This window comes from Ambystoma mexicanum, chromosome 9, assembly GCF_040938575.1.
Source record: "Ambystoma mexicanum isolate Mex_15411 chromosome 9, UKY_AmexF1_1, whole genome shotgun sequence".
Classification (NCBI taxonomy): domain Eukaryota; kingdom Metazoa; phylum Chordata; class Amphibia; order Caudata; family Ambystomatidae; genus Ambystoma; species Ambystoma mexicanum.
The window spans coordinates 593346075-593368930 of record NC_090931.1 but is presented as its reverse complement, the minus strand read 5'-3'; the positions used below and the strand labels follow the sequence as shown (position 1 = coordinate 593368930).

At 44.9% G+C, this 22856-nt stretch overlaps 1 protein-coding gene across 7 annotated transcripts in view; it reads right to left on the bottom strand.

The window, feature by feature from the left end:
- Positions 1-22856, bottom strand: part of NCOR1 (nuclear receptor corepressor 1) — a 2268409-nt gene that overhangs the window by 1617321 nt on the left and 628232 nt on the right. For 6 of the 7 annotated variants that reach the window (XM_069615218.1, XM_069615220.1, XM_069615222.1 and 3 more), the window contains 2 exons: positions 3649-3779; positions 3118-3380 (listed from right to left, as the gene is read on the bottom strand). In XM_069615218.1, coding sequence (XP_069471319.1) covers positions 3118-3380; positions 3649-3779 — 394 coding nt within the window. The remainder of the gene's footprint in view (positions 1-3117; positions 3381-3648; positions 3780-22856) is intronic. The other variant, XM_069615219.1, reaches the window with a different exon arrangement.

Below are 22856 nucleotides of genomic sequence, written 5' to 3'. Positions count from 1 at the left end.
GGTAAGAATTGTGTGGCTTTCTTTGTTCGGGAGGAAACATGAGTAAACCCTTATTAATGCTGTCTTTCTTCCTCCTCTTTCCAGGTTATTGTATTCCAGGATGCATGCGGTGCAGGATGATGGAGTTCGCACCTTCAGGTGAGTGAAACTTACCTGGAATAGTATCCTGTCTTCAATCCATCGCCGACTTCAGTTCCAAAGTGTTCTTTCTCTCTCTGCAGGGCCTTGGTTTCAGGTAAGCTGGCCTCTAAGAACTGGACACGGTGAGCATTATGCTGCCCACAGCAGAATAACATGAAGCGTGTTCTGCTGTTTGGGTGTGGTTTAAATAGTCTCAGGTAAGGTAGTCCAGGTAAAATAGGCCTGCCACACCCAAAAGACTAAACCGCATAGCTCAGTTCTTTTTAACTGAGCTATGGTTGTGCCTCCATGTTGGCTGAATCCCCCCCGCACCCCCTAGTTAAATAGTCCCAAGTAAATAGTCCCATTCAAATGTTGGTCTTCATGATGGTTATGAGCCTGGCGCCAAAGGTGCCAGGACTGACTCCAAAAGAGTCTTGGATAAGGTTTTAAGGCCTTTGACCTGGCCCTAACTAAAAGGCTGACTTGCCAGTGAGGGCCAGGGTTAAGGGTCATGACACCCAAGCAGCAGGAGCTGGCGAGCAAAGGAGAAGGCCATGCGGGAACCGAGAAAGCCGACAAAACACGCCCCCAGGCATTAGACGGACAGCAGAGGAAACCGAGACAGGAGGGACCCTGAAGCTGCCAGAGAAGACTGGTAAGCCCAGAGAAGGAGATTTGGATACCTGGGCGCTTCAGGGCAAATGCTGTGTGCAGTTCGTAAAGAGCAAAACCCATACAAGGGAGCTAGGACATTTGACACAATTTGAGCAGGGTCGGTGCCACGACATATGAAAAATATAATTACCTGGATACAGAAACGAGAGAACGCTAATGAACAGTTTGACCTTGGGATTTGCACTCAAATATTGAGAAGACTCAAAAAGCCCTGGCGGGAGAGTAAACCGGCATACAGCATGTCTGGGACCCACGCCCAAGTAGCAAAATAAAACCCTGGTAAGAGAGTAAACTAGGGATTTGAGAAACAGGGCAGAGTTCCCCAGAAACAGCAGAGAAAACAAGGGAAGAAACCCCCTTTTTGAATTATGGACCAAAAGGGAAGAACCATACCCCTTTCTGAAAAGGGCATCTGGGGTCCAGAGAAAAACAGTTGTGGAATGTGGGAAAACTCAAGGTAAGGTCATCCTCGTTGGGATTGCAGAAATATCAGAAAGTGACATTGTGAATAACCAAAAGAACCGTAGGGCAAGGTAAGGACCCTTTTTTGGTGAACTTTATTTTTCTTTTCTTCAGCTTCGAGATTTGAAACTTTGAAAGGAAGCTGCAGGTGGCTCAGCCAAGAGGCATTCCCATTTCACCCTATATTGAGTTTAGTGTGTGAGGTCAGTTTAGGATTATGGACAGAGGACAGAGAACTCTTTGCTTTTAACATCCTGACAGACGTTCATTTGTTTTGTTGATTCAGGGAAACCCCTCAGAGTTAGGGGCAGGTAGGATTTCCCCAACCCCTCTTTATTTGAATAATAAAATGTATTCAATACAAAACTTGTTACTGTGAACCCTCACAGAGCCCATAGAATATGGAGGCAAAGTTGCCTAAAAGAGAAATCTTTCCTAACAATGATCAGGACAGTCTTCCCCTCTATGGAGGGCAAAACGGCCATCAGTGCCGGTCTGATCACCCTCAGCTCCAACAGGTGTATGTGTCCGCCAGGTTCCACAACCCGCTCACAGTCAGCTCATTCAGGTGAGTGCCCAAGTCTTTCAGAGATGCGTCTGTCGTGATGATCTCTGGCCAAGGTTGCCATAACAGTTGTCCCGCCATAACGTTCTCGATGCAAGTCCATCAAAGGAGGTCCCTCAGCGACACTCTTCAGGACTTGAATCAAGAGCATTATACAGCCATATAACTGCGGCCACTGAGATCTGAGGACCCTTGGGAGCGATTTCATTCTCAGTCAAGCTTCTGGCACCAGACAAATGCAGGATACCATGAGGCCAAAGAACCGTAGGAAGGCTAGGGCAGACAGGTATTGGGCGCTCTGGAATTTGGTGACCATCTGCAAAATCTGTAGAGCCCTCACCTCGGGAGAGAAAGCCTTTGCAGACTGGAGAAGCCAGGACTGCACCAATGAATTGGAGCGTTTGCAAAGGTGTGAGCTGAGACTTCTTTAAAATGAGGGAAATATCCAGCTTGTGGAACAGATTGCAGGTACGATTGAGATGATCCTGGGCTTTATTGGCAGATCATACCCTGATTAACCAATAGTCCAGGTAGGAAAAGACATGTACCCCACCCCCCCCGCCCCTTTCCTGAGACTGGTTCCCATCAGCACCAACAGCTTGGTGAAGGACCCCCGAGTGGAGGTAAGCAAGAAAGGCTGAGAGGAAAGAAGAGGAATAGCGAGAGGAGAAAGAAAAGGATAACAAAGAAGAGTTAAAGTGAGTCTGTGTTGTGCAGATTTATGGCATTTTGACTGTTGGGACAACATCCAAAAACATGCTTAACCAAGGTGGAGGGTTACAAACCAACGTTTTTTGGGAACAGCAAAAGTAACCCCCTACCCCCCTCTTCATATAAACATGCCCACCAAGAGCACGGAGTGCATTAGGGGAAACCATTCAAAGAACCCACATTTATTTGTAAAATTATTTTTACAAGCCTAACTGAACCAATAGCAGCAGGTATCTGGAATACCCGGCCACACTGAGCTAGTCCTGTCACATTTACAACTGTAAATGCAGAAAAAGGACATCAAAAGGAAATGAACAAACCATCCAGGATTTTTCAGACACAAAGGTCCTGTTGGCTACTTGCCAGCAATGGGGAACAATCTGCACTTACAACTGCGTTATATTAACTCAATATCTCACACAAGTAATAAATTTCGACATTCGAGGGCTGGATAGATACAAATGTGTAAGCCTTTTCAATGCTGCCTTGTTTACTTTGGTACTTCTTTCCAGATATTGTCAGCACAATAGATCAAAACCCATTATGTTAGAAATAGTACAAATAGTTCTGTCATTACTCACAAGGTTCTCGTAGGGGGGGTGGAATTGTCGGTGGTGGCGGTTCATCAAGCGTGGTAGGGGTGGTACTGGGGTTTGGAGTGGAGGCAGCGTTCGCTGCAGCTGCTTCATTCGCCATTGAACGGGTGATCCGGCCCTTCCGGCGTCCTTGACTGTTTGCTGTTTTCCGCCCTCTAGGCGTAACCTGCTCTTTCTCCTCCAACTCTTCCACAGCAACTTCAACCTTCTCCTTTTCCTTTTCCTTTTCCTTTTCTTTGGTGCATTCCCTGGTTACAAGAAAGAAATGTCTACACGTTAAGTTATTCTTGCTGTTAGAATTAAATGTTTCACGATTTGCAGGGACAGCCATGAGACCCTGTGAAAAATCACTCAACCTATCCTTTTATAAAAAGGGAATTGGGAAAATCAAGATGTCAACAACTAAAACCAAGTAGTATAGAAAAGAAATTTCAAATCTGGAACTAAGATTAAGATGAAAGTAGTTTGCTAGTCCCAACAGTCGAAATGCCATCTATCTGCAGAACATGAACTCACTTAAACTCTTCTTTGTCATCCTTTTCTTCCTCCTCTCTCTTTTCCTCTTCTTTCCTCTCTGGTTTTTCCAATTTCTCCTCTTCTATTTTGTCAATGTCTTTTTCTTCATGTGCAGGACGTGTAATCTGCTGCTGCAATGGTAAATTTGCACATGATCAAAATTAAGAGCTATTTTGAGTTGCACTACTTAAATACTGCTCATTGAAGGAGTTTGAGGGAAAAAAATGAAAATGTACTTTAGATTAAAATAGTATTCCAGACACTCCTGTTGAAAAAACAAAGCCAAATCGCTAACTCAGCTGGCCATAACAGAAACAAAAAGTGTGTGGAGCCTGGTGGCAGAAACAGTCCCAAAAAATAGAAAGTGTTCTTTAGTCTAAAGAGATTTTACCGATTCACAATACTGTCGAGCAGTCATGGATAGGCAAGAATGCTTTAAAAAGGTGTGGCACTTTACAAACTACTACAAAGTATAAAATACCAAAATGACTTGTCCACCCAGACTTCCATCCATTTCAAACCCAGAGAATACACGGGCAATGAAAACTGTGTACAAGAGAGCCATTTCAGAAAATACACCACCTTCTTATGGTGCAGCAACTGTTGCACAATCAAGAAAAGGTGCAACTCGAGATAAACATGTGTACACTGCGACAGAGCCAGTGACCTGACCCTGTCAAGGAAGGGGTTGGGACCCCTCTCAACCGAGGCAGGAGGCCTGCACCAGTGTGTTTCCCAGAGCTGAGGGAGGGATTAGGCAGGTCCTCAGTCTCTCTCCCGCCTGGCTGCAGCCGTCGGGTAGCCACAATCCAGCTGTGGTTTAAGAGCCCAGAGGTCCTTGAGGCGGAGGAGAGAATGTGCACTCCACAAGCGAGAGAACCGGTGGCAGGCAGAGGAATGGTACACGCTGCTGATTGGCAACCAGGAAGCTCCAGAGCACATACATAAGAACTTTTTTTGTTAATTTATTTTTTATGTGCTTATAAAGCGCTGAAAGCACGCAGGCATCAGGGCACATACATAAAATATGAAAATAACAAACCGGACTATATGTACCAATCTAGCATGGCTGGATAACTGTGCTGGGATCCACTATTTAAAGATGTGTGTTTTGAGGCTCTTTCTGAACTTTGAGCTTGACCATGTTTGTAGTGGGCCATTGCAAAACTGGCAGAAATTAAGAATTGCTTTTAAAGCATTGCACATGCACGATGGCGAAAGAAGCTAGCGACTGGCCTGGGAAACAAGGTGGTCGCCAAGACCAATGGCAAGTGAAAAAAGGGCATAAAAGGGGACACAGGAAACCAAGCAATGTGGGTTAGGGTGAGGTCAAGAGAGGAGAATTCGGACAGAGGCCAGGCGGATGAAGGACGGTGCACAAGAGCATGGACGATCATTATAGAGCGTGTGTAAGGGATTGGTTGATGAAAGAAAGTGGTACTTTGTGTGTGTGTGTGTACGTTGGTTATGGTGACACTAAGTGGAAGTATAGGGTCGTAGGTGAGGCTGAGCAAGAAAAGTGATTGGGAGATTGAAAGGAAAGTGACTCTGGAAGGAGGGGCGGGTGTATTTTAAAGTGGAAAGGGGAGTAGAGTGGCGAAAGGAGAGTAGCAGGGTGGAGAGTAGCCGTAGACGGAAGGACTTCAGATAGGGGGTAGAGGGGGGTGGGGGGAGTATAAGGAAGACAAATGAAGGTGAGAACATCAAAGCGGTGAGTACAAGGGTGTAAGAGGTAAAGACCAAGTGAGAACTGGGTGACTGCATGGCACCACTTCTTGAGATCTTTTCTTCTTGTGGGAAGACACTAGGTTGGTATCCACCTAGACATTTCCAGAAGGAATAAGAGATAGCCAGATCACAGAAAGCAGGGGTTACTGATCTCTATTCACAACCTTGGGATTTAGGGATGCCTTTGCTAGGGAGGGATAAGCACACTGGAGATGAAAGCAGACAGCTATTACAGATACCCTAATTACGATTTTTAATAAAAGTTCGACTGTTAAGAGTGGGTGTGTTTTTGAGGCCGTCTGTGAGAACACCATTAAGCTAAATATGGGATGCAACTCAATCAAAGAAAAAGGAGCACCCAGCAAACATTGCTCGATCCTCCCCGTTAAAAATGGATTGCAAAGATCAACCCTGAGGGAGGATTTTAGGAGGTCGACATATTATGGTGAACAGAAGAGACACTGAAGTGTAGACAAACCCAGTAACAGTACATAGCAGTGCAGTAAGGTGTAGACTCGGGAGCGGTGTGAGAATGGTCTAGGGTTACAATGAGTTCACATAGAGGAACACAATTCTAGTTGGACAGTCAAGAACAAAAATACACAATCATGGATTGGGCCTTTAAAATACATACTAAGCAAAACGATGAAACGTCCAAGCAAATATTGTGACATGATAAAAATATACTTAATTACCAGTGCAATACAGGTAGGTAGTCTGTTAGGACTGATTTTCTATACTCTGGCCTCGTTGACAGATGTATAGAAGGCCAACCTATATTGTGCCTGGGACAACTCTGGGGAACTGTAGCCAAACCAGTTCAAGGTAGCAGTGACGAGGGTCTAGGCTAAGTCTCAAGATGCGGTGAGCTTGTAAAGGGTCCACAATGAGTACACAATGGGAATCCCAGATTACAATTCGACAGTATGTATAAAAATAGTTACTTATTTATGGCCAATGAGCAATGTCTACAAACAGGTAGAAATATCACAGAACACTAATAATAGATTACATATATACAAATCAAAAAATCAAACCCCTGTAAAAGAAAGTACAGATTAGATTATGCACCAAAGGTCCACAGAGAGTCAACCCTAACTTCAAAGGGCCTTCCCCAAGATGCCTGGGGGCTCTATGCCCAAAAGTTCAGGAACGTTCCAACAAAGTTCGTGAAGCTGGAAAAAATGAAGGTAGGGTCCCTGGGATCCAGTGAACAGTTCCAATTAGAGCACAGTGTATTCTAACTAAAGCACCTGTCCTCAACCATCTGAATGCTTGCGCCAGCAAGCTATGGTAAAACCAATGTATATTTTAAGCTTTGTATATGTTAGGCAAACTTTTAAAGGAAGTTTAGGGGTAGTTAAGAACCACTGTAATTTACAACCGTATGCCGATTCTTCCCTAGACATGGCAGGTCAATGGAAGAGGGTCTGGGGTTGCTTTTCCCGCCGTCAGTCGCAGTCCTCGATTCACTGGGGTTGCAGGTTCAAGCTGATCTCCGGTTGGTGTCTTCTGCTGGTGAAAGGACTCTCAGATGAAGAATGCAGCAAAATTCAATACATGACCCCTCTCAGGACTGGAATTGGGTCAGGTAAGCTGTTTTGGACTGTGGTCACCACAGCACGACGATGCAAAGTGCCTCACTTGTCACAGTCAGATTCTCTCTCTTATCACGGGTCCCCTTGAAGCTAGGACTCCGGAATTTCGCTATTGTAAGTCTCGTAGGGCAAGCTGAGGATCACCCAAGTTCCAGGTTGCAACTCGGAATGGTGACATCAGCAGGCGGTCCCAGGACACTTCCGAAGGCTCTTTGCAGGGTACCAAGCAGAAATCAGGAATGGATGTTCCCCTCCACTACAAGGGTCGCAGCTCCCTCGCAGGACAGCCGATGATCACGAGCAAGAGAGGACTCCGCCAAGACAGCAGAAGTTGGTCGTCGGGCCTCCTTCAGTCGGGTCTCCGGTCTCTTCACAGGTCTCGCAGCTGGACATGAGTCTTGGCTCCTTCAGGTTACTCCATGATCTCTGAAGAATGGGTGCAGGGGCTTTCTTCTTATCCTAAAAGCCAGGTAAGAGTCGAAACTCCCACTAGCAGGATTAGCGCGCGCGCACACACACACACACACACCCCCCCCCCCCCCCCAGCAGTGGTCCAATCGGGACCACAGGCGGGAAAACTCATGCATACCACTCAGACACACTGAACCCAGTTTGTGGATTGGGACCAGACAGTCCCAGCCCTCATCCTGCCAGCAAACAAACATAGCTCTGCATAGCCCGCCAAAATATTCTGCTTTCACTGGCACTGGAAGTCCATATAAGGATTTTCCTGGCCTCAAAGGCCAGGAAAAAGGCTAAAGAACAAGGCAGGACATGCGAAAACCATGCAACACTGCCATGTTTGGACACTAGCCACAGTTAGTAGCCAAACTTGGTAAGGCTAAAATGAAAACCACCAAAAGAAATTGTAAAAAGTTGCTGCTGCCACCAGCTTGTCCATTTAGCACATCTAGAGTAACCAAACATCCTTTGAGTGTTAGTCTATGGCAAAACAAGAAGTGCACACGATTGTACTGCATTGTAAGATGCTTTGTACAATGAAAACATTTACCACTAGTGAAAACAAGTTACTAAAAGTAGTAACGAAGTCGCAAGACTAAGGGAAACAATGTTTCCCAGTACTGACAGCCCGAAGGACATGTCAATTTCCCCATAACAGTTGAGCAAAGCACAGTGTAGTGAAGCTTAAGGCTTCACTGCACTGAAAAAAGTACAGGTCAGGATCAAAAATAAAACCAAAAAATTTGGGGGTCCATTAAAATAGAAGGAAAGGTGCAGTAAACAGCAATCTTTCCTAACGTAGTCAAACACACAAAACACAGTAGAAACACTGTAGGGCAACACTAAAACAATTCCCTTTTACTTAAGTCTAGCCATGAGATGAAGTGCAGCCCAGTGCCGTAAAATCAACTGGTCCAAAAAAATATAATTGTTCGGGCCAGTTTATTATGTGATTGGACAATGCCAATGGCTGCAATTTAGAGTTCCAAAAAGTTAAGGAAAGTTCAGATAAGTAGCTCTCTAAATTCTTCTACACTATGGTAGGTGAAGGGGGCATCCTTTACTAGACAATCACCGATCAAAGTAAGGAAAGAGCGATAGGGACATGACTTTACACGCATATAACCCATACAGAATAGGGGGAAATAAACGGTTGTGGTCAACTTACCCCCACTTCCTCAAAATTTCTCCAGAGACAACTGTAGATGTTCCAGATTCCGTCATGGGATATGTTCTTTTGTGCTTCGTCTAGTCGAGGGAGGTCCAGGGGATGTGGATGCAGCCATCACTTTCAGATGCACGATTTAGTTCCAGTAGGTCCCAGTACTCGAATCTCGGTTCAAGGCAGTGTCCAGCTGAACACCCTTGAGAAGAAATCAAAGAGTTCTGCAGAGAAGGTGACCTTGGGACCCTTCCAAGGAATAAGAAAGGCTGGGGGTTGCAATGGTAGTCACCTCCATCAGGCAGCAAAGAAAATCTTCAATGGATGAACAAAGGCGCAGACCCTGCATGGCTTCCGTTGGGACTAGAAGGCTGAGAATGCAGCAGCAGGCGTCTTGTACTACAAGCTGTAGATCCTCCAAGTACCATGGATGCACTCGGAAAGGCGATGTCTGCAGCCAGATTGCCCAGATAGATCTGGCCAGTCCACTGGTTGTCTCAAAGCACAGCTCCTCAAGAAGGATCCAAGACTGCATGTCTATACCAGTCGAAGCACTGACGGGGGTCTTCTGAAGATCAGGCAGAGGAACAGGGCTTCACCGGGACTGCACTTGAGTTTATGCTTGTCAGCTGCAAGGGTCGTCCCTCAAATAGTCAGCAGCTGTACTAGCCCACAGGGGTCTTGGCTGAAATTATCTGTGGAATAGCTGCAGGAGTCCTCCTTTTACCCAGGATTTGGACTAGAAGCTCACCCTGGCCCACCAATGATAAGGATATGCACCATTCATACTGGTATTGGCTAGCCAATCATGGAAAGCCAACGGTCACAACATCTGCCCAGCAAAAGACTTTCCGGCACCTGGACGTGTACTGGGACCAGCCAGTCCCAACTCCCATACAGTCCTTCACAGAAACCGCCACCTTGCCCAGGAAAGCAGCATCTTTATCTGGGAAAGGGCTTCCCGTATAAGGCAATTCCAGACCAGAGAGGCCAGGAAGAAGGCAAAAGAATATGGCCAAAGGACAGGTGAAAATCCCATGGCACAGCCACCTTAGAGTGCTAGCCACTCTTAGTAACCATTTGCAATAACTGCAAAAGTGCACGAGTAAAACATTCAAAACACAGTAGAGAAATAAACGCTAACACCAGCCCATCCAGGATATACTGCAACGATAACCAAAAATGAAAGAAAAAGTTAAAAGGATACAAAGTATCCCAAACACACTACACTTTAAGGCAACGGTCTTCAAACTGTGAGGCTGTTTCGGTACACAGGGAAGAAGGCAAGCGTGGGAACGAAGTTCTTCAAAGAGGAAGTACAGTGACAGCTTTCAATAGTAAACATAAGCAAATATTGCATGAGGGCACGAATTTTACTCAAGGTGGGGTGCATACAGAAGTTTGAATATCACTGCTTTAAGGTGATGTGTGCAGCTTTAAAAAAACAAGAAACCAAATAAGGGAGACGTAGGCTCCCAGTATTGATAAGTCTTGTGGACTGATTGGTTTCCCCATAAGAATGTCTGAAAAGGGAAGTTAAGCAGAAGGCTTTACATACCTCCAAATGTCAGGTCAACAGTTGCAACAAAGCAAAAAGAACGGATGACCTGTATAAACTATAGCGAGGAAAGCTGCAAAAAGAGAATATGTCCTAATGCTCCCATTTGGCTTTATGATCTTAAAATAAATACAGAAAAATTGCATCACAAAATGTAACTAAAAATCTATTGTATCGGAAAACAATATCTTTCCCAGATCCCTTACATCCAAATACTACATTTTATTTAAGGATTCCTTGAATTCAAAACGTATGAAACATTACAATTAAAATAGAATAAATAGCAGGGAAAAATACACTACTTAAAATGTAGCTAACAGTCACACCAGAAATTCTCCAATGTAAAATCAAATCCAACCGAAGAACCAGGCTCACTTTGCCAGGACAAAACCCCCTCATCGCAAGCCAAGAAACATTCAATTAAGCAAGTAAAGAAATGTTATTTCCCAATTTATGGAACAAATATAAAATCAAAAATGTGCACAAAATGTCTTAACGGTATATACAAACCTCCACAAATCCATAACGTAACAGTCTGTATGGCATATTCCTCTAATGCAACGAGTTTGAGGCCAAAAAGAATGTTTTATTTATTCTTCCTCTGTATCAGTGGTAATTGTGAGTAATAGGACATACATTTCTGATATCTTATTTCAGCCCCAGCATTTCAGTGAAGTCGAGCATTGGTCCAATAATCTTTCAAATGGGCAACTAAGCCCCTGTACCACAAGCTTTTATTGACATATTTGCTGGGTATAAAAAAAAAAAAAGACAGATGCCATATTTTCCCAGCAATGTTTTGTAAAGTTCTCTTTTGGCAACTTGCCCACCATCGTTTCTATGGACCCCCAATCTTTTTGCTTTGTTTTTTAACCTGATCTGACTTATTGAGGGTTAGGTAAAGCATCCAGCTTTACTCCCACTGTATTTTGTTCTGGGAAACTGATCAGTATTTCAGACCAAGTACTGGGAATCTAGATTTCCTTTTAACCTTCACACTAACTTTTTAACATTGCATACATCTCATAATGCAGTGCAACGGGGATACTTTTGTATCACACTCTTTTTACTCGGAAGATTTTTGGTTACTTGTATATGTGCCTGAAGGCAAGCCGAGGACCGCCATAATATTTGTAGCGTTTTGTGTTATTTCTAGTGCGCACATGTGCGTTTACCATGTATGGCTACTAAACGTGGCTAGTGCCCTAAAATGTCCACGTCACAAGATTTTCTGCTTGTTCCTTCGCCATATTCTTGCCTGGCCTTCTTCCAGCTTGCCAGGTCAGGAAATCCCCAAAATGGTCATGCAGCTTTTGCAGGCTAGTGATGTCTGTGTGTGTTGAGTTTAGGGAGGTGGTGGGGCTGGCTGGTCACATTCCTGGAGATAGGAAGTCTAGGTGTGGGACCTCCGTGAAACCAATAGTTGTCCCCAATTGTACAACAGCAGGCTGTTTGAATGGTGCAGAGTCTTACCATTGGTGGGTTTGGACTTGCTTCCAGGAAGGATTTTGGATAGCAAAGGGACTTGTGCAGCCACTTCTTCGATCAGCGTTGGTGCCGTGAATTCCTCATAGAAGAGCAGCTGACTGAAGAAGACTCCTGAAGAGGCCCAGAATTACTTCTTATGTCTAGCCCAGCGAAGCCCTGTTAGGCTACCCTATCAGCAACGGACCAGGGCGGTACTTAAACCCTGGGACTGGTGGAACCAACAAGTCTCAACATATACGAGGATTCAACCATGCTGAGCCTTCGGAAGTGTTCCTGGACCACCTGATGGACTTTGCAGCTCTTCAGTGGGCTACCTCGCTAGAACTGTCGCCGTTCCACATTTGCAGCCAGAACTTGGTATGAGCCGCCTTCCTGCTGAATTTCAGCCTCCCAGCTTCTAGGGATCCTGTCCTGGAAGTACTTTTACAAGCACGGATGAAAGGATGCCTGCCATCATCTGTGTGCGGTGGCCGTTACTGGAACTCTACTTCACCCGTCCTGAGATAGGCTGCATCAGTGCATTCTGCATTTCTCCATCGCCAAGGGTTACACACTGCTCCTGGACCCGACCCAAAGAAACGGAACAAACGGTGGGAAATCCAACTCCAGTGACCCCCCAATGACCCCAAGACGACCCATCGAGTCATCTGGGAAAATCAGAGTGAGGGGAGTAAGTAAACCAAAGTATTTGTATTCCCCCGGTCCTCCATAGGATAACATTGAGAATAAGTCTCTATATCCTTCAGTTCCGCTGTTTTTTGGTCGTCGCACCTGGGTAGTAAAACCTAAAAGATAAGAACACATTTTACTCACCTAGTAACTTTGTTGCATCTCTTCATTTGAACCATCACCAACACAAGGAACCTACCTGTGTTAGGTAGAATTTCCATCCTGTGTGATATTCTCCTTACCTGGTGAGTCCCCCAGCAGTTTTTGCTTGACTATTGGGTATTATGTGACTCTCTGGAGTAAGTGGGAACCTTTTTCCTGAACCACTTCTTCTTGTGTGCTGTGGGTACCCCATATTGGGTTTCTTTTGATGAGTTCTGCTTTTCTCCATCTTTTTCTATGGCATCTGTAATTTCCTACTGCAGCACACAGCACCTTGTGTGGAGTGCTGCTGGAAGCTCCTTGAGCTTCCCTTTTAGGTTTTATCATTTTTCCTTGAAAGAACAACTGTTCCCAAGGATAGGTCGATGCTTTTCATCCTACCTACACTTTGCTTTGTGAGATTGGGCCACCCCGCCTTAAGTGGAGTGCCGAGGGGATACTTTGTAACCCTTTTGTCACTTGTCCTGTAACTTTTTAGTTACAGTAACAAACCCATCTGAGTGGCTGGTCGCAGTGGATATTTTTCTTCAATTCTTGTGAAACTTACATTACAGGCTGTATTCACAGCTGCTTTAAGTGACACATGGAACACCATTGATCCAAAATGGTTTGTTTATTTTTTCTTTTTTTCACCAACTCACAGTGGTTTGTTCTTTCTTGATAATTCTGCCACACATGGTCGGGGAGGTCATTGTGGATCTTTTGTCTTCAGAGAGTTCCCTTTGTGAAGTCCGCCCGAAGGCACCAGGGTGTCTGGGAGCACAGGAAACTGGGAAGTCACAGAAACTCCTCAGGTCTTTGTACTCCAGTGCGACGGCTTGGATGCAGTCCAAACTGGATGCCTGGCCGTCCCTTGGAGACAGACCCTACCCACTTTTGGATGGAAGCATGCATGTTGAATGGCTGGTTTCCTACATAAAAGGCGAGAGCTTTGATGCTGAAGCCCGAGTTGACCACTGGAAGATCCAGTCCGAAGAGAAGGGCGCCTGCAGCAACTGCCAGAGCCATCCGAGATACCACTTCTGCTCGAGCCCTCTTTTCCAAGCAACAGGGAAGCTCCAGAAGGGACGACTTCCTCTCATAGACCAGTCTGAAGACAGGCATTTTGGGCCACCCCTCGACGAGCTGCGACCTTCTCCAGCTGTAATTCACTAATACCATGGGACCTGCACCCATTGTGCGGTGCATCGCTTTCCAGAGAACAAATCCTACCATAACTTTGATCGACTCCTTCCAGATTACCAGAAGCAAGATTCCGCTCACTGAAGTCCCCTCATTGAAGTGCAGTGCTGGACAGAGAGAGCAAGCAGAATAGAAGTGCAGTGCTAGACAGACAGAGCAAGCTGAATTGACCACATAGTAACCATTCTCCACTGGTGCTTTGAAAAGGGTGCCAAAACAGAACCGAGAGGAATCCGTTGCTAAGATTCCCTCCACTTGACTGCTGCTGCGAGATCCATTCCAGTGTCCCTCCCTTCGTCTGCCTGACAAGGAATTCAGGGACCGGGTCTGCTACCTGCATTGTGGGAACATCGGGCTGCATCCTCTTCTTCATGATTAAGGTACTGTGAGACTCTTGGTAGAACTTGTCTAGAGTTGCTTTGCTGCTCCTGTGTTGCTGGAGTGCCAATTCAGATGTTTCAGAGTTTGCCCAGGCCTAACGTCTCTGTGCCTACAGGGATACTTTTTCCAACAAAGTGTTATTACTTGCTACAAGTCTTCTGGAACTCTCGACTTTCTACAGCCTGTGCCTTGGTGGTTTTGTCCCCCAATCTGACTCAGACATTCATACCTAGATAGGGTCTTTTAAGGCCTAAAGCCTCTGTGAAATTATTGTAAGTCTTACCTATTCTTACCCAGTCTTTCATTCTTCCGGAAAACAGTGATTGAGTGTTATTGTCGTAGTGCGTTTACTTACCTTGATTTGCTCACAACTAGTCTACAAGTGTAAGTTATTTTACCCACAAGTAATATCCTTCTGTGATTGTTGGTTCATAAATGATTTTGTCAACCTGCAGAAACTATTTCCCTGACCTGTAGTCTAACTTAAGGTTAACCATTGAAGAGAGTTGCAACTGCAAATGTCTTACTGTATATATGCATGAAGTTTCTCTTACCCGAATTGAAAAGTGAATTTAACATTGTCTAGTTGGTTTAATAAATAAGTATTTATATTTAACTGCAAGTGTGTAAGTGTCGACTATTTGTGTGCTCAAAGGTCTTTGTACTATAATACAACACTTCTCCGTCCTAAGGTAAGCCTGGCTGCTCAGCCATAGCTACCAAACCTTTTAGGTAGTTCAGGCCTATACTAAGAGTTGGTGCCTGTACACTAAAATGCGAGTCTTATACAGTCCAACCATAAGTGGACAAACTCCCTAACAACCTGCTACAGATACATTCTGGGTGGGGGAGCATTGTGACTTTTGGGCGCTAGGCCCTAATGTTTTTAGGGATAGAACTGCAGAAGTAAATATGGCGGGTCAGCAGAAGGACTTAGGTCTTCCATTTTGGAATATTCTTTATTAAAAGAAAAGTGAAAACGCCTGGCTTTCCTTAAATGATGGGTTTTCCCTACCCAACACAAACTAACTAGGGTGCTTGTTAGTCAGTGAGTTATGCAAGGTTATGTTGATTTATACCCCACACCGCTACCAGCGAAGTGCAATCTCGAGGCACCCACGTGGCTCTGCAAGGAAGATGACGAGGTTGATTGAGGGAAGAGTGATAGGATAGGTCCAGAACCAGGAGAAACAAGTGTCTGTGTGTGTTGGCTTGCAGATGACGGATTGCGTGCACTGGCTTATTGTATCTGTACGGTTAAGTTCCAAACCCTTTGTTGCTACTATTTGACTGTTATGTAGCAGTGTGTCTGTGTGTTTTATGTTTAGATTGGATGCTATTTCAAGTTTTGCGCATTTGCTTGTTGTAGCCGTATGGGTATGGTCCAATGTGTTAGGGAGAATTTTCATTTTAGTGCTTAATTCCTGTAACTTTAGAGATCACCAGCTCTTTTGCTGGACTTAAGACTTTTTAATTTTAACCCTGGAGTGAGACACACTTTCTCTCTCATGTGTTTTAACCTGATTTGGATTGTGTTTCCACTGTTTGTGGAGTCTGACAAACTCCATATGCATCTACTTTTTGTATGGTGACACAGCACCTTCAGTGCAGTGTCACAGAGAAATCCTTTTAGATTTCTCATAAGGTTTAAATACCTTTCCTTGTGTGAACTACTGTTCCCAAGAACCGTATAAGTGAAATTGACTTTACTTACCTTTTCTCTTAGTAGTTCCAGCACACACCATTGTATGATATATGGTATTTATAAAGCGCCTATACACAGGTGTTTCAAGGTGTGGCGAGGCAGGGAGGGAGAACAAAGAACAGACAACGATCCTACTAGACCAGGTATCATTCAGATCGCGCAAGTGCTTGGAAAGGGGGGAGGGGACAGTGCAGTACAAGGTAATAGATAATAACAATAAGTAAAAGTAACGGCCAGAAGTGGCAAGTGCAGGCGTAAGTGCAGAAATCAGGTGTCAAGTGCTGGTAGGGGGACTGTAGGGATACAGAAACAGTCCCCAAGTGCGGATGTTGCCGGCAGGCAGTGCAAGTGTGAGACTGGCGGGGGAGAGACCTAGGCCCGAGGTCAGAGGGTGTCCAGGTAACCAGTGCAGTTCAGGTTACAGCCAGAAGGTCAGCAGGGGAGAGGAGGAGAAAAATCAGAAGCAAAGAGAAAGGTTTTGAGGTGCTTCCGGAACCTGAGATGGTTCTCCTCAAGTTTAAAGGGAGGTGGTTCCAGAGGGAGGCCCTAGTCGAAGAAAGATCTACCACCAACTCTTTGCTTGGAGAAGCGACTGACCCTGAGGGAGTTGGAGGCGGATGAGCAGAGAGCTCGAGAAGGAAGATATTTAGGAAGAGAGAGTTGAAGTTAATGGGGCCCATTGCCCCAGAAGACCTTTTGTGTGCAGAGGGTTTGGAACATAATCCTCGCAGCCACTGGGAGCCAGTGCAGATTCAGTCCTGGGGAGATACGATCCCTGGGTTTGAGGCCAAGGACAAGTCTCGCAGTCCTGTTCTGGATGAGTTGCAAGGGGCGGAGAGTAGAGGCAGGAAGAATTAGAAAGAGGCTGTTGCAATAAATAATCCAGCCTAGAGAACCAGAGCTCTGGAGACAGTGAGCTTCTGGGGGAAGGAGAGGAAAGGAAGAATACCTCTGAGGAGGTGCAGCTGGTAGTGTGACTTCTTAGAGATGTCAGATTTGAGGAGAGGAGGGTGTGGAGTCGACGAAAAACTGAGGTTTTTAGCCTTGCAGGTGGTAGCAGGAAGAGGGCCAAGGGAGGCCGGCCAGAGCGCTATAGGAAAGGAGGGAGCAGGTGTGCCTATAAGGAGAATCCCAGTCTTACTGTCATTAAGGCAGAGGTCATTGGCTGCACACCACTCCTGGATAGCAGACGGACAGTCAGAGATGAGGGAGGGGGAAGAGGTGGCCGAAGGTAGCCTGAAAATGAGCTGGGTGTCATCCGCATAGCACTGGAAGTTGGGGCAGAGAGCGGCAATGTGGTGGGCAAGGAGTGCCAGGTATTGGTTGTACAGCCAGGGTGAGAGGTTAGACACCTGGGGGACACCACAGGTAGAGAAAAAGATAGCGGAGAGGAAGGACCCAAGTTGGACCTGGGAGGGTCGGTCAGAGAAGTAAGAAGTCAGCCACGCCAGGGAGTGCTGGGGGGTTACTTAGTAGCCCCTTATCCTAATCTCTCATGTAAAAAAATGTATGTTACCCTCACTACTGTCAATGGCTGGTGGCAGTGGTTTAATTTTATTACCACTGTGGTTTTCTACCGCAGGCTGAATCCTCAACTGCAGTATAGCACCAATGCGTGACCATTTTGTCAAAATAGCCCAGTCTTCTTTTTTTGCCATTTTCCATTTGTGAGGTCTTTCTTGGCTTTTACTCTGCACGTTGAGCCAGGCTTGAGCCCTTTGTTTGTTTTCCCTTTGGCTGGCTTCAGCCCTGGAACCTGCCTCTGGCTTGAGTGTGTCTGGAAAGGCAAGATGTGAGGGAGGATCCCGAAACTCCCCTGTCCTTTGTCTCTAGGAATGCCTAAATGCAACCAGTCCTGATTGGCTGGCTGGCTGGCTGGCCTTTCAGGAACTGATTTGTGATTAACAGCCTAGGCTGTGCATGAATGGGAGAAATCGGCTTAAAAGGTGAGGGTTTTGGGACTATAGGCAGAGTTGACCACTGGGAGAAACACCCGACAAAGAAACCATGAACAAAACTTGCTGCATCCTCCTGGACCTTTGAATTCCCTGGTGAAGCCCTGCTGCTGTGCTGAAACTTTTTCTAATCGACAAGAGAAGCTCCGGAAGGGACTACTTCTTCCCTTGGGTTAGTGGGACCAACTAACCCAGAGACGAACTCCACTGGACCATCTTCCTCGACTGACTTTACTTGTTTGCTGCTGGAGGAACAGAGTAAGTAACTAAGGACTCTCCAGAAGCAGGACAACCCGAGCGTCAGTCCCCAAGGAGTGAAGGAAGCCCAAACGGTATCCGAGATCCGCGTTGGTGCCATTTACCAAGTGCTGAAACCGCAAAGTGCTGCTGAACCGAAAAGAGTCTGTAGCTGCCGACAATCTCCAAATTGCTGCCGCAGGTGCCCTACAGACATCATCCCTTTTGTCCCCACGACTGAGGCTCAGGAAACCAAGGTCTGCACCGCTGCAACAGGACAGAATCCAGCTGGACTACTCTTCAAACCAAAAGGTACTGTTGAAACTTTGGGTACTTACCACATTGTCTCGTTAGCTGTGCTCAGCTGGGACTTGCATTGGCATAATTTTTTGAATTCGTTCAAACTCTGCTTTTCTAACTTTGTACAATACTTTTATTATCTAAGAAGTACCTTAGCTCCGTATAGTGTGCTCCAATTGACTTTCGCTGTCCTGGTTCCCTGCAGACTCTTCTAGTCCATTGACCTTGATATTTCTGTCCCTCATAGGTGGTAATTTGTTTTAGATTGTTATTGCTGGGAAATGCTTGTCTAGACTTCATTGGAAGATTTAAGTATACTAACATGCCCTGAGAACCTGTTCAACCCTTTTCTTAACCTTTCCTTTCTGCAAAGTATAACTAGTGCTATATAAATGCCATTACTGTCCTTGTGAATGAAGTCACCTCCGGTTGTAGGAATTGTGTAAAAAGCATATCTAAAGAGTATCCACTAAACGTGTGCTGAGCCTGAAAAGTAGTTTAAAGTAAAGTATATTTGTTATATAAATTGCCCTTTTTAAAGAATGCTTATTTAAAAATTGATGTTAAACACATATTTATAACAGAAACCTTGAGTATAAGTGTTACTTGTAAATACGATTGTCATTGCTACAGCTCACCTTTACCCCTCTTGAGATAGGCTTGGCTGTTCAGTCACACTACCAACTCGTGTAGTACAGACCTATAGCAAATGGTGGGTTACCTAATACCAAGCAGATAAGGATTGTGTAGTCTCACACATTGTGACTACTCCAATTCTTACCTAACACAATGCCTGGGTTGTTTCTATTTGACTGCTTGTTATGTAGGGGTGTGGGTGTTTTATGTGTAGATTGGATGGTATTCCAGGTTGAGTGCACTGGCTTCTTATATCCGTATGGGTAAGGTCCATAATCCAGGTGTGTTGTGGTAAACTTGGGTTACTTGTATTGGGTGTGTGTTAGTGTATAGGTTGGTTAGCCCAGTGGGCGTGTTTAGTGTTTGGTGGTGTGTTGGAGGCAGCAAGAGTAGAGGGTTTAGTACATTGGCTACTCCCCCAAGTTCTTCTATGTGGCTAATCTGCACATTCTATATAGTTATACGCATGGTTAATCTCACAGTCTAAGTGTGACGCGCAACTTATCTTCAACAAATGTATCTAAAGGTGCTGCATAGCTAAACTTCACAATCAAAGCATAGCCTTTCTTATTCAGGTCATGTCATTTGGCAGGCTGAGCTCCTCTTGCCAGAAAACGCAAAACGTTCCACAGCAGAGCAGACGCACAGGAGATATCAAATTGGATGTGGCTGCCATGATCATAAATAGTGCCAGAGGTGGCCCTGGGTTGAGTTTTGTTGGGCTTTGAGGCAGAATTATGGACAGTGGGCCAGCCAACTGGCAAGGTAGCCCTAAGAAGATTTACCTGAATTCCTACCGTGTGGAAACTACCCATGCCACTGAAGGGCTAGAGGATTGAAAGCCAACCAAAAAAACGTGAAAGTCGGTGGTGTAGGCGCCAGCTTATTTTGCAAAGTACCCTTTCACCTTTTCATAATTGGTGACTTAATTAGCAAATAGTAAGAGGAAAGTATTATGTCTCAGACTGAGGTGTGGGAGCAGTAGATGCGAAGCATCAAGACAAGCCCCTGATCATTGCAAGTCACTATATTCAAAGAGTTAACAACATGAAAAGGCGACAGTCACTCTACAATAAAGGCAAACTGGAAAGGGCAGAAGGAAGCAGGTGCTCCGGTGTCTTTCAGCACCAAAATCCCTGGGAGTTCTTTAGTCACATGGGCCCAAAAACATAAAAGGCACTAGTTCACAGTCCTTTGAAGTGCTGTCTGCTTCTTTCTTAACCGCCTGTTAGGCAGAACACAGAGCTGATGATGCAAAAGTTCAAAAGGAAGATCTGTCCTCTGTCCAAACTAATCTAACCTGTCCATGCCACTATCAAAAACTGGCTGCTGGGTGGTATACAATGGGTTGTATACGAATTGTTTGTTTTACAACTGTTCGAATTACAATTGATTTTTTCACAATTGACCGAATTGTGAAGGTCAATTGTAACATATATGCGAGGGGAAACCCCCCGCAACTCTCCACCCAACCCAAATATACATATATATAGTCAATTGTGAAAAGGTCAATTGTGACCCTTTAAAATCGGTCAATTGTTCATTCAAACAATTGTAAACCAACAATTTGGTGTATACCATACAATGGATGGAAGATCTTTTTGATGACCAAAAATTGAACAGCTTTAAGCAGCTGTCTTTGGAAAAGGGTCTCAAAGATTGCACACCGGGTGAATATAAAAAGTTGAAGATCGTGCTGGTGCACAAGGTTCCAGAGGTTGGCAAAGGTTGGCATGTTTGGTTAAGTGAATATAAGTCAGAAGGGCACCTTGCCTCTAAGGTGTACAAGAATTTGGAGCAGTTTAAAGATATAAATAAAGGAATTTTGGACAAATGGTCGGAAACACTTGGATCTGAAATGACAGTGAACAGTTGGAGGAATGTGTGCAAGAATGTGGCTCTTACCTCTTTGAACTTGGGAGAAAGGTGTTGCGAAATCAAAATATTAAACAGAGCATTTTGGACGCCAGAAAAATTATTTGCAAGAGGTTTACTGGATTCAGAGGCACGGAGGTGTAAGCATGTGAGGGGAACCTTTGAACACATGATCTGGGATTGTTACGAATTAAGAAACTACTGGAGTGAGGTCACAAAAAGTGCAAATAAGGTGCTTCTGCTAAACGAAGACTTTGACTATGAGTATAATTCTGGGTGAGGAAGACTTAGTGGAGGATCTCTCTTACACACAAAGATGCTGGTTTTTCAGGGCAGCGAATTCCACACAAAAAATAATTCTGAGGAAAGGGAAATGTGAAGAAAGACCAACTGTATCTGAATGGATGAATGACTTAAAACAAGTCTCAAGAATGAAGAAAATAATCCTACACAGAGACAGGAAAAGGAACTTAATTGATTAGATCTGGGGTAGATTTATGGAATTATAAATCTGTCTTATATACTGCTCCTCTATGAAAAATTGTCTAATTTGTTTGATTCCTTAGGAAGACTACTTCTGCAGGATTATGTTGGGTATTCTTTTGGTGATGAACCTAGTATTAGGTTTGTGTATTTCTTTGTGATGGCTAATGTTGTGGTTTGGATTGTTTATGTTTGTATATCAATTTTAACAAACAGGTAAATAAAAAAATTTAAAAACTAGGTTTCAGGAGAATGGCTCCATTCTCCTGTGGGCTCCTTTTCAGCAAGTTCACTTTAGTAAAGTATTTGCATTTAGTTCTTTGTAACTACTTTGATCAAGTCGTTTAGTTCGGATATTGGTCTCTTCAATTTATCAACAGTGTCCTTTATACTGTGTTTCCCCCTTTCAATATTCTTCTTCTCTTGTTCGTTAAACTTGAGACTTTTTCTCTATTCATTGTCCACACTTACCTGGCTGGGCCAAGTAGGACTGTTCCCATAATGATTCTCACTCTCCTCCACCACTATCCTCCATCCCGGGAGGATAGCTCAGTGGCAACGTGCTCGCCTTGGAAGCAAGATGACACAGAGTGATACAGGTTCGATCCCCGGGTCCGCGCTTCGAAACCTCTGGGTATTACGCGCATTATCAATAACATATCATATCATAACCTATCACTTGCTAGTTACTGGGAGTATGAAGGTTCCAGTAATGATTCTCACTCTTCTCTACCATTTCTTTCTTACTGGGATGAGTAGGAGAGTCCCAATAATAATTCTCACTTTGTTCCATCACTTGACTCTTACCGGGATGAACATAGTTATTCCAGTAACGATCGCCTGTCTTATCAAACATTTCCCATACTTGGTCCTTACTGGGACAAGTATGAATGTTCCACTCGTTACTTTTGGTTCTCCACCCGGGTCTCCTGCTCTCCCCATCACCTTTCTTTCTCAGGAATTGAGTCACTGGGTTTGTGGTCTACAAGGGGTCTTCTCCGGTGAGTGTCTGGTTGACTTGTCTGCTCCTCACTTCCTCTTCATTCAGCACCCTACGCAGTGCCTTCAAGTGGTCTCAGCGTCGGTAAGGGACTCCTGAGTCCACCTTGCTTCGGTCACACAATCACTTTTCAGTCAGTCCCTACATGGACCTTTAGTTAGTTCTCCGGCTTTTCGTTTTCCAGTTAATTAAATGTCCGTTCTTGCATGCCAGCTTCCTCCCAGGACCTGAAGCCATGCACCGCCACCTCCTTCAGTTGAGCTCTTCGAGCAGATTTGGATCGCCCAGACTTTTCACCTGCTCAGGTCTCCTCCACTATGATTTATAAGGATGCCGTGGGCCTTGCCTGGAGATGCGTCAAAGTCAGTCTTGGATGTTAGATTAGCACTCAATTACTGGCATGGTTTTCTTTGTCTCAGTATTAAACAAGTTATGTCCTTTTCAGTGTATTCAAGGTTTCTACATGAAAATAACAAACAGCTTGCTCTTCATGTTTTCTTCAGATAGGGGTTACTGGTGTTGAGTTATAGCTGGGTTGGTTAGGGAGTTAGTCATTGGAACGGGAGTCCTTGTCCCCATGGGGGGATGAAGGGGGGGGGCTGTGGGGGGCCTGTCCAGTGAGGTCCC